This window comes from Podarcis cretensis (genome assembly GCF_951804945.1).
Source record: "Podarcis cretensis genome assembly, chromosome: 10".
NCBI lineage: Eukaryota > Metazoa > Chordata > Lepidosauria > Squamata > Lacertidae > Podarcis > Podarcis cretensis.
In genome coordinates, this window is record NC_137179.1 from 12,255,164 (window position 1) to 12,267,681 (window position 12,518).

At 46.5% G+C, this 12,518-nt stretch overlaps 1 protein-coding gene across 1 annotated transcript in view; it reads right to left on the bottom strand.

The window, feature by feature from the left end:
• GYS2 (glycogen synthase 2) overlaps window positions 1-12,518 on the bottom strand; it is a 56,350-nt gene that overhangs the window by 9,764 nt on the left and 34,068 nt on the right. The window contains exons 7-11 of the mRNA XM_079992511.1: window positions 8,936-9,056; window positions 6,881-6,987; window positions 1,644-1,703; window positions 1,281-1,359; window positions 584-697 (exon numbers count right to left, since the gene is read on the bottom strand). Of these exons, the coding sequence (XP_079848637.1) occupies window positions 584-697; window positions 1,281-1,359; window positions 1,644-1,703; window positions 6,881-6,987; window positions 8,936-9,056 (481 nt within the window). The remainder of the gene's footprint in view (window positions 1-583; window positions 698-1,280; window positions 1,360-1,643; window positions 1,704-6,880; window positions 6,988-8,935; window positions 9,057-12,518) is intronic.

Here is a 12,518-nt window from a genome sequence, read left to right on the forward strand (position 1 = left end):
CCGGCCCTGCGACATGAGTGACAGCTGCTCTTCACACATAGGAACCAGGAGGTGAGCATAATTGATCTATGTGGGATGGTTGAACTTCCAGATCGGATTACTGCAATGTGCTCTGCATGGGGCTTTCCCATTGAAGACGACTTGGAAATTTCATTTGGTGCAAAATGCAAAATTACTTGCTTGTATTTAATTTAGAGCTCATATAACCCGTTTGTTCCTGGACTCAATTCACTCAAATAAGCCTGTTGCAGCAAAAACTGAAGACTCTTTTGGCATCTTAAGGGTTCCTGGCTGGGGTTCAGTTTAGACCTCATATAGCCCCTGTTTTAAAACTGGCTGCCTTGGTTGCCATCTGGGGGTTCAAGGGTGGGAATGGCTGGTCTAGTTAAAAGGAACTCACATAGCAGCAATAGTACTGGGAGAGAAAGATCAATGACCTGGCTTGGATTAGGACAGTGTCATGTTTTCCCTCCTGCCTTCTGAAAATAATGCATCTTTGTACTCTGTGTACCAGCTGTTCCAGGTTTTTTAAGGCAGAGGAGACAGGGAAATATATATATTTTTAAAGCCCTGAGAGTTGCACCTTGACTCGATCTGTCCGGTTGTTGAAAAGGCCGATGCGTCTAATGGTGCTCAGGATTGGGTCGGTGGAATCATCGATCATGTTGTGGGTTGTCACCGGTGGAAGTCCCTGTCGCTGCAACAGAACAAGATGTGCATTTGGGGACATGTTTCAAATAAACAGACAAAAAAGGCAAGTTTGTAGCCAATGGGGTCTAAAGACCAGCATAGCCTTTTTGAAGTGGCCCCAATTTATTTGGAACCTTCTGAATTCAGAAGGAAGTTGACCATCTCTGTGGTTACTTTTAGGAAACTCGTTTCATGCTCTTTTAAGGTTTCAAGGGTGGGTTGTTGCTGTTGTTTTTTTAAAAAGTTTCTATTTATATCTTATTCTGCTGTGATTTTCTTTATTGTAAGCCACACAGCGGGCCTTAATGGCCCTTGGAAAGGGATAGGTTGTAGCCAACCAAGTTCTCCTCAGAGTAGTAGAAATTAATACATCGTTATACAGAGTAGAAATTAATAGTTGTGCTCATTAACATCAATGGGTCTACTCTGAGTAGGCCCAGAACAGGATACAACCCATAGCATTTAAAGAAAATAAGTAACTTTTTAAAAAGAATGATATTGATGGTATGTAGATTTACTACTCTAGTGAGAGCTAGACTATAAGACAAATGTTATGCTTTCCATTAAATAATCAGAAAAAAGCCTCTAACCTGAGTTGAATAGATGGCCCGTTTTATGATGGTGAGGTCATCACGATCTATGATCTTGCTCATATCAGGGATTTCTCCTCTGTGGGTGCAATAGGGAAGATCTTTTTTTGTGACAAGAAGCGAAGCGTTTTCCAAGATAATCATTTAAAATTTCTGAAGCAGGAGCTCTCTCTGGCCCACAACACTGGGATTGTTTAACTAACCCAGAACTTCATACGCAAATACACAACTCTACAGTGAAATATGAGACACCTGAATCCATCTGTCATGGATGCTTTAGCTGAGATTCCTGCATTGCGGGGGGTTGGGCTAGATGACCCCTGGGCCCCTTCCACCTCTATGATTCTGTGAATGAGAGCTCACCTTAATAGTGCATCATAGAGCTTTTTGCCAAATTTTTCCTTGAGCAAATGCGCAGTGTCCCTAAGAGAGAGAGAGAGAAAGAAAGAGATAATCATTAAAGACTTCCGATCCACTTTTCCCTGTGTGAATGTTTCCCATATGAATCATGTTGATCTCTGCTTCTTCTTTTTCCTGCCAGCCTCCCCCAACTTGGTGCCCTTCAGACACTGGACTACAAAGCCACTTCCGAGCTCGAGAGGAGGTGGGGTTGCGGGCTTCACGCCCTCCCCACGTGCGCAGGGGCCTCCGCACCATTGAGGGAATCCTGGGCTGTGTCATCTCCCTAGCCAGCCAATCGGCTGGCCTGGGAGGGAGGCGTGGTTTGCGCTATTTAACATGGGCACGGCCAAGGATCTCCCTCTTTTGGTGCCACAGCTCCTCCGGTTTCCCACCCTCCCACCCTTTAGGTTTTCCTTCTGACTTTGCTATGGACTTCGATTGGTCGCCATTAAGGGGCCTGGTAGGAATTTTTCCACTTGGCAAATTGGCACCAGCCACTTGGTTTTTTCCACCTACCTCGTGGCAAATCGCCACAACTTCTTGGGATTGGCGTTTAGGCATTGGTAGGCATTGGTAGGGGTATTGTTATGCAGATGAAGGGGGGGAGGAAGCGCCATCACCTCCCCCACTTATTGAAGGGTAGTCTGGTAAAGGATTCCGGGGGGCGTGACCCTGTCTGAAGCCTATGGAGGTGAGGGCCTAAGGCACGCCCCCTAGCAGTGACCCTGGGGGAGTTCCTAGTTGATATGCATCAGCAGGACTCCCCCTACTGGTGGTTAACCCTTTCCAGTCTTCAAGCAAACAGGCTGAAGCCGGATAGTCGGTAGGACCAATGCCTAAGCCAATACCGCTCATCACCTGTAACCAATGGCCATTTTTTAGCCCATTAACCTATATACTTGTGTCATGTGTTGTTATTTCCACCGGGGGGAGGCGGGAACTCACCACGCAACTCCCATCACCCCTGACCATTGGCCATACTGGCTGGGAGGAGGAATCTAACAACATTTGGAGGGCATTTGGGTGAGCAAAGTTGTGTTCCGCTGATCGCAGAAATGTTCGAGGAGCAGCAGTGCCTGGGTTTGACTTCCTTTGCAAGGAAGAGAACACTAGAGATCTATGACATTTTTGTGTGTGTTGCAATTTGTGGCGAACCCGTGGCCCTCCAGATGTTGTTGGACTCAACTCCCATCAACCCAAGACAACATGGCCAATGGTCAAGGATGATAGGAACTGCAGTCCAGCAAGGGACACAGACTCCACATCCCTGTTGTAATACTTGCTTTATTTACAAATATGCCAATAGATCACAGGTGGAGGTAAGCAAACACAAGCACTCCTAGCAGGTCACAAATCCACTGTCTCCCAAATCACCTACTGCAAGGTATCTCATACTGCAAGGTATCTCAAGATCCTGCCAGCCTTCAGCTCACTCCCTGGACCTCTTAAAGGTGGCTGTGTCATGCTTTACAGAGGACAGCTCTCTACTCAAGGTCTAGTTTAAAGATAACAGACCAGAAGAAGGAAAAACAGGAGAGGCTCTGAAGTTCCCAGTCGATAGTGAGACCAGGGCAGCAGACTAAGAAGGCACACTCACCCACCTGGCTGCAGCTCTCCCTGCTGTGTTGACAGGTAAAGGTAAAGGTAAAGGTAAAGGGACCCCTGACCATTAGGTCCAGTCGTGGCCGACACTGGGGTTGCGGCGCTCATCTCGCTTTATTGGCTGAAGCGTACAGCTTCCGGGTCATGTGGCCAGCATGACTAAGCTGCTTCTGGCAAACCAGAGCAGCGCACAGAAATGCCGTTTACCTTCCCACCGGAGCGGTACATATTTATCTACTTGCACTTTGACATGCTTTCGAACTGCTAGGTGGGCAGGAGCAGGGACCAAGCAATGGGAGCTCACCCTGTTGCGGGGATTCGAACCGCTGACCTTCTGATCAGCAAGCCCTAGGCTCTGTGGTTTAACCCACAGTGCCACCCGCGTCCCTCTGTGTTGACAGGTATTGCTTTTCTATTTAATTTGAATAACTATTTCTAAGCTTTTACGTGTGCATATAAAACTCGCATGTGCATATGTGGCCCTGACCCCGCCATTCCAGAACTGCAGTTTCACCCCGCACATGGACATGGGAAGGGGCTGTGGGGCAGGGGAAGAAAATGTATTTCCTATTGCGGAGAGATCTCTGTATCTCTCCCGCTGAGGAAACACCGTACAACTGCAGCTCCCCAAGGAGATATTGGGCATAGGACACACGGTTTTGTGTTTCATTTGGAACACCTTTAAAAGAGAAGGATGTGGTTACTTTATCAGGCCACAAGGCAGCAGTCTCTAAAACACCTAGTGCAAGTTGGATACATGGTCCAGAAATGGCAAGAGTTACTGTGATGCAGAAGCAAAACTGTCTCTTGCCAAATTCCTTCCTGTTTCGTTCTTTCTCTTAATTTTTTTCTCCCTTTCAATTCTCCTCCTGCCAAAATTCCCCTTCCTGCCTAATGACTGCAGACACAGCGGGGTTCACCCTAGTTTTGCAAACTGCACATCAGATCCGGGTCTTGAACCAGGTGTGTGGGCATTGACACAATTCAATAAGCATAAGCTGGGAACCACAGCTTGAGCAAGCCCTGGGTCAGCTGCCAGATATTTCATAGAATAAATTGGGTGGTGTGCAACTATATTTTACTTAGAGCGGACCTCCTTAAATTAAAGGACCTAACTTGGTCAGGTTCACCCTTTTGGCAAACATGAAACCCACCAGCCGTTTCACACACCAGAAGCAGTCGATCAATCGACTTCCGGGTTGGCGCCATCGCCGAATGGCAGACTCCCTCCGAGCTCCGAAGGGAGCCTGCTGGGCAGGGGTTGGGTCCCGCCGCGCCGGCGACGCGGGGACCCTCAAAAACCATGGGCGGAGATGCCCATGGACTTGGTGACTCGGCGGGCACCGTTTGCGCCCCCCAACCCGCGAAGGAGCCTTTTTAAAGGCTGCGGAGCGGGTGACGGGGGGGGTGTGGTGCTATGAGTCCACTGCTTCCCCTGCCTAGCGAAGCTGCATGCCATTCGACGGAGAGCACCGACTTCTTAATTTGAAAATTTGGATTAAAAAGAACAACCCGTGAGTAAATCTATCGGACTTAAAAGGAAAAAATTGTTTTATGAATTCGGAGCGAGCGGGGGAGGTGCAAAAAGGAAGTCCGCCCCCCCCTGTTGTCAATGTTTTAACGCAAGGATTTGACAACTAAGATCGAGAGAAGAATCTGTTTATTTGAAAAAAGTTATTAATTTCACGAAGGGAAATTACAAGTAATTGTGCTGGAGGAGAAGAGTGGTTTGTGAGAACTAAAGTGTAACCCCCCGGGAACCGGGAGCGATCCGTTATGAGAGACTGGTGAAGAGATACAGAAATTCTGACAGCTGTCAAAGTAGCTGTCAAAGTGGGAGAATAAAAGAGAACTTTGTTACGATGACTTTGCCGGTTAGATTTGTTACAATTTGGATATAAATTACTGAAAATAAGGGCAACAAGTTAATTTGACTTTTGGGTGTGATCTGGAAGGAAACTAAGTTACCATAATCCCTCTAGAGGGTGTTCTGGGACGTTGCAAGAATGGCAGCAAGTGGAAAAATTCTCATGGAATTGAACAGGACTTTTTATCTCCTGGGAAAGCTGCAAAAACGAAGTATTATTTTGTCTACAGAGGTCTCTACACTAAAGGAGACAATGGATTTATCTATTGAAGAAAGGAAGGGACTTGACGCAAGTTTGTGTTCCTGAACAAATAAAGCCTCTGTAGAGGAACCAGAAGTTTTTGAATTAGAAGGTTTTCGCAGAGGATCAGGAAAAGAAACCCGAGGAATAAAAACTGGACTAAGCTCGAAGTTGGAACATTTGGGACATCCAGACTTTAAAAGGATCAAGAAACAGAATTTGAGTTATACTCTTAAATATAGAGGTCTGGATGGGAGAAGAATGATCTTTTCTGAGAGTTTCTCTAAGATTGGGCTTTCTGAAATTAAAGACTACCAAAAAGACGGCAAAGTGGAATTGAGAGAGATTTAGACATGGACGTGGGATCTCCAGGCTGGCAGTAGACAGATGGATGGATTTTGGGGATCGAAATCGGGAAAGGGGGGAGGGAGATTTGGAACCCAAAGGCTGTAAAATTATATCTTTTTATTTTTTCTTGTTTTACTTTGTGTGACAAAAAAAAAGGGGGAATTCGTGGAAGGGAACTGGGGTCGATCTTAGGGAAGTATAAAAAATACAAAGAGAAATGGTTATACAAGATAAACTAAATTTGAATAATGGGCTAATTATAATTATAATAAGGTTTTAAAATTTGGGGTAAGAATTTGTGGAACTAATCTAATGGAAATGGAATACAAGAGGGGGAGGGGGGAAGTCCTGGAAAGATGTTAATGAAAGTAAGGTTTTAAATGTAAATTCTATTTTTCTCTTTTTTTCTCTTTTTTTCTCTTTTTTTCTTTTTTTTCTTTTTTATTCTGGATTTTTTGGAAATTTTAATAAATATCATTTTTAAAAAAAAAAAACAGAAGCAGTCGATCAATCAGTCATGGACTGTCATTAATCAACCAGTCAGTCACGGACTGTCATGGACCGGTTGGACACAGAGGAATGGTGGACACAGAGGAATGTCCCACTTTTCCGTAGGACGTCCCCATTTTCATTGGAGAAATGTTGGAGGGTATGGAGTTATTCGACTCCTGAGCCATCTGAAGGCAATCCTGTATAGGGAAGTGTTTGTTTTAAAAAAAACGTTTAATGTTTTATTATGTCTTTATATATATATTGGAAGCTGCCCAGAGTGGCTGGGGCAACCCAGTAAGATGTGTGGGGTATAAATAGTAAAATTATCATTATGGAATGGGACGTCTCTATTTTCATTGGAGAAATGTTGGAGAGTATGAAACAGGTGCGCTGGCAGAGTCTCAGGACCTGGGAGAGGAGGGGGCTTAGGCGACTGTGGGGAGACAAGGACCTTCAGTCTTGGCTCCTGCTTCATGGGGGCAGGACCTGCCAGAGACGAGTTGCTCTACTCATTAGGTCTGATACTCCTGTGCAGATCCTGTTTTTGCTAATAAAGAGTTAATTTCAACTTGTCCTGTGTGATTTACTGCTGGCTCACTCCTATCATTAGCTCTTTTCCCACGCCAAAAGAGAAAGAAAGAGGTTTACCATAGCTGCTTCCGGACTGCCTGGCCTTTCAGGGTTTCCACGTTGAAATTGTTGGTATTTGCTGGCATTATGAAGAACACCACGACGGTGACATCGCTCCTGTGCACCTGAATGAAGAAAAGATGCCCATCTCAACAGGGAGAGATTTTTTGCAATGCCCTCCCCTATTGTTCATCTTGTTTGACCTTTAAAGACCTAAATGGTTTGGAACCACGTTATCCGAAAGACCACTGACACCAGGGTTGGGAAACCTGTTTTCAGACCAAGGGCCTCATTCCGTTCTGGTCAAGTTCCTAGGGGCCACATGACACTGTTTGCTGTTGCAAGGGGCCAAAGTGGGTGGAGCAAAGAATATTCATCCAGGCAAGCAAGAAGCATTGTCAGAGTTCAAAGACACATTGCAGCCAGGCAAAAACACTAATAGAGGATGTAAAGCAGAGCTGTTGAGGGGTGTGGCCTAGGAATAGGAGGTGTGGCCTAAGGATAGTCCCAATGCAAAAATCGGATGCTCTTCCATTGCACTATGAGTCTTCCCTTAGCCCATCCATATCAGATTTGACTATGTGTGTGCTGCATCTGAGACAGCAAAGTGGCAAAGACTGTGGAAATCCATTGCACTATACATATGGGAGTCTGTATTATACCCTTGTTGAGCTTTGCAAAGAGACCCATATTTTTCACCCCATAGGACGCACCGGCCATAGGACACACCAAGTTTTTTTGGGGGGAAATAAAGGGGAAAAAATTATTTTCCCCCCAGGCGCTTGCGGGGCTGGGAGCGGGGAGAAGCGCTCTTCTCCCCGCCGCCCGCCTTCAGATCAGGTCCGGGGACAGCGGGAAGACGCGCTGCGCCTCCCAGCTGTCCCCGGAGCTTGCGGGGCAGGCAGTGGGGAGAAGCGCTCTTCTCCCCGCCGCCCGCCTTCAGATCAGGTACAGGGACAGCGGGAACATGCGGTGCGCCTCCCCACTGTCCCCAGAGCTTGCGGGGCTGGCAGTGGGGTCTCCCCGCTGTCAGCCTCCAAACCATTTCAGGAGACAGCGGGAAGGTGGTGTTCTGCCTCCCTCTGTCCCCCAACCTTGTGGGGCTGGCGCTGGGGCTCTCCTGAAGCCTGGAGAGCGAGAGGGGTCGGTGCGCACCGACCCCTCTTGCTCTCCAGGCTTCAGGGAAAGCCTGCATTCGCCCCATAGGACGCACACACATTTCCCCTTCATTTTTGGAGGGGAAAAAGTGCGTCCTATAGGGTGAAAAATACGGTACATGCATGAAATCTCAGTGGCAGTCCCCAGCATCTCCTGTTAAAGTATTTGGTCATTCTCACATGCAATGTACCGTATTTTTCGCTCTATAGGACGCACGGGACCATAGGACGCACCAGACCATAAGAGGGGGAGAACAGGGAAGAAAAATTCTCCCCCTCTCTGCTCAGTGCCCCTTCAGTGAAGTGGCAGGAGAAACGGAGCCCCTTCCATTTCTCCTCCTGCTTCACTGAAGGGGTGCTGCGCAGAGAGGGAAAACTGTGCAGCGCCTTTGCAGCGAAGCGAAGCCTGGAGAGCAAGAGGGATGGGTGTGCACCGACCCCTCTCACTCTCCAGGCTTCAGACGGCTATCTGCAAGCCTTCGGAGCACAACGGGAACTCCTGCTGCGCTCTGAAGGCTTGCAGATAGCTGCCTGAAGCCCCCGGAGCGCAGCGGGACCTCCCACTGTGCTCCGCAGGCTTCAGGCGGCTTCAGCGAAAGCAACGTGAAGCCTCCAGAGCGCGGGGGGAGCTCTCCCTCTGCGCTTTGGAGGCTTCGCGTTGCTATCGCTGAAGCCAAGGAGCCTGCATTCACTCCATAGGATGCACACACATTTCCCCTTAATTTTTGAGGGGGGAAAAGTGTGTCTTATAGAACGAAAAATACGGTAGTTGCACTCTTCCGTTGCCTCTGGACACAGACAGATGCCAACTCGATCCATCGTGTGCTGTCTATGGGACCCGGAGGACAGCTGCCAGTCAGAGCAGGCGAGGGAAACAGACTAAGGCGGCCTCATATGAATTTGCATTCTTTCTTACCCTCAAGAGGAAGTTCAATCTTGATAAGGCCTCTAAAAACATGTCGGCTCCTTTGTTTGAAAACTCGTATCTCCCAGCAATGAAGAAAAACAAAGTCCTTTCAAGGTTGAAATCAAGGTGTCTGAAAGCAAGGGCAAACAAACGTAAATTGGGTCAAGTGGTCGATCAGAGAGGGCTCATGGTAAACTGTGCTGCCGACTGAAGGTCACTGACACAGCAATAACGCTGCAGGATTCCTGTTCTACCTCTCATCTACGTGAATCTTGACTAGAACACACACAGCGATGGCACCAGTGTTGTGGAATGCCCTCCTGGCTGAAATATGAAAGCCACCATCTGCATTGGCATTCTGCCGGCTCTGGAAGACACACCTGTTTGGGCAAGCAGTCCCCTGAACTTGATGGGGTTTTTTAATTGCTTGTTTACTTATTAATTGTAATGCTTTTAAATGCCCTTACTTTATTGTGTATTATAAATATGGGTGCTTTTAGCATTTGGATGGAACTGTTTCATTGTTTATTTAAAACTGTGCACTGCTTAGAAGCCATTAAAGCATGAAACTAGTCTGTTAATCAGATAATTATAGCCGTTGTTAACAATAAGAACATAAAGCCCAGATGAAGAAGAGAAGAAGAAGAGTTTGGATTTGATATCCCGCTTTATCACTACCCTAAGGAGTCTCAAAGCGGCTCACAATCTCCTTTCCCTTCCTCCCCCACAACAAACACTCTGTGAGGTGAGTGAGGCTGAGAGACTTCAGAGAAGTGTGACTGGCCTAAGGTCACCCAGCAGCTACATGTGGAGGAGCGGGGAATCAAACCCAGTTCACCAGATTATGAGTCCACTGCTCTTAACCACTACACCACACTGGCTCTCATGAGTAAACTGTGGTCCTCCATATCGCACACCATCTATACCCAATCCGTCACAGCACTCTGTTGCTGCTGTTTATTGTTCTATATTATGTAGCGCTTAATGTAGCAAAATCTAAGCCTGATGAAACAGTAAGTTTTCTGTATCTGTTTATAAATCTTGCCAAAGCTGGTTCCTCCTGGATTGCCAGCAACCCCAGTGCAGGCTGGTAAATCCTCTATCCCAGTAACTAAAGCTGCACATCGTTTCTCTGCTCTTTGGAATAATGAGAGCAAAAGATGATTCTGTCTGTTGTGGTCCTCTCAGTTCCTCATTTTTTTCCATCTTAAATTCTGTTTTCTACATTTCCACAGCAGTTTACAATTTTTTTAAAAAAATTCTTAGAATTTTAGTGAATATTTCTCTTAAGAAACACATTGGCAAAACTTTGCAAGCAATTTTCCCTAGTATGCTATTTTCACTAATCTGTGCATTTTAAGGCACACTTTGCCCTCATGACTCCTTTTTGTACACTTGGCTGGACAACTGCATTGTAAAATTTGGAGAAGTGTGAACTTTGGACGATGGCTGTGTTTCAGTTCCTATAGAGGAAAACAATAGAATGGGAAATACCAAAGATCTGTTCAAGAAAATTGGAGATAATGAAGGAACATTTTGTACAAAGATTACCATAATAAAGGACAAAAGTGGTAAGGACCTAACAGAAGCAGAAGACATCAGGAAGAGGTGGCAAGAATACACAGAGGAATTATACCAGAAAGATATGGATGTCTCATACACCCCAGGTAGTGTGGTTGCTGACCTTGAGCCAGACATCCTGGAGAGTGAAGTCAAATGGGCCTTAGAAAGCACTGCAAATAACAAGGCCAGTGGAAGCGATGATATTCCAGCTGAACTATTTAAAATTTTAAAAGATGATGCTGTTAAGGTGCTACACTCAGTATGCCAGCAAGTTTGGAAAACTCAGCAGTGGTCAGAGGATTGGAGAAGATCAGTCTACATCCCAATCCAAAAGAAGGGCAGTGCCAAAGAATGTTCCAACTACCGCACAATTGCACTCATTTCACACGCTAGCAAGGTTATGCTTAAAATTCTACAAGGCAGGCTTAAGCAGTATGTGGACCGAGAACTCCCAGAAGTGCAAGCTGGATTTCGAAGGGGCAGAGGAACCAGAGACCAAATTGCAAATATGTGCTGGATTATGGAGAAAGCTAGAGAGTTCCAGAAAGACATCTACTTCTGCTTCATTGACTATGCAAAAGCCTTTGACTGTGTCGACCACAGCAAACTATGGCAAGTTCTTAAAGAAATGGGAGTGCCTGATCACCTCATCTGTCTCCTGAGAAATCTCTATGTGGGACCAGAAGCTACAGTTAGAACTAGATACAGAACAACTGATTCGTTCAAAATTGGGAAAGGAGTACGACAAGGCTGTATATTGTCTCCCTCCTTATTTAACTTATATGCAGACTTCATCATGCGAAAGGCTGGGTTGGATGAATCCCAAACTGGAATTAAGATTGTCGGAAGATATATCAACAGCCTCAGATATGCAGATGACACAACCTTGATGGCAGAAAGTGAGGAGGAATTAAAGAACCTTTTAATGAGGGTGAAAGAGGAGAGCGCAAAATATGGTCTGAAGCTTAATATCAAAAAAACGAAGATCATGGCCACTGGTTCCATCACCTCCTGGCAAAAAGAAGGGGAAGAAATGGAGGCAGTGAGAGCTTTTACTTTCTTGGGCTCCATGATCACTGCAGATGGTGACAGCAGTCATGAAATTAAAAGACGCCTTCTGCTTGGGAGAAAAGCAATGACAAACCTAGACAGCATCTTAAAAAGCAAAGACATCACCTTGCCGACAAAGGTCCGTATAGTTAAAGCTATGGTTTTCCCGGTAGTGATATATGGAAGTGAGAGCTGGACCATAAAGAAGGCTGATTCCCGAAAAATTGATGCTTTTGAATTATGGTGCTGGAGGAGACTCTTGAGAGTCCCATGGACTTCAAGAGGATCAAACCTATCCATTCTGAAGGAAATCAGCCCTGAGAGCTCACTGGAAGGACAGATCCTGAAGCTGAGGCTCCAATACTTTGGCCACCTCACGAGAAAGAAGACTCCCTGGAAAAGACCCTGATGTTGGGAAAGATGGAGGGCACAAGGAGAAGGGGATGACAGAGGACGAGATGGTTGGACAGTGTTCTCGAAGCTACGAATGTGAGTTTGACCAAACTGCGGGATGCAGTGGAAGACAGGAGCCCCTGGTGTGCTCTGGTCCATAGGGTCACGAAGACTTGGACACGACTAAACGACTAAATGACAACAATTGTGTTGGAAAGTGTGAATTAGGTGCATTTGCCTTTAAACGTTAACTGAATTGAATCCCTTCCCCCCAATCAGTAGGCCTAATGAAGTTCACCCCTTGGCCCACCTCACATTCCACCCTCACCCTTCTTCAGGTCTCAGGATCTTTGAAGTCAAACATTGGCAATCCTGCCAGCAGGGGTGCCAGTACCTAGGGGCCAAACCCTTTTGGCCCCCTCCCTATATTTTTGGGTTAGGGGCTGGGGCCCCCAATGACCCAAAAGTACGGAGCCAAGTGAAACATGCCTCCAGCAGCCAGCTCCTTCTCTTCCCTGCCATGGAGGGGAAGGAGGGTCGAAGTCATCTCCCGCCTATGGCAACACCAAGAGGAAGTGAAGGCGGA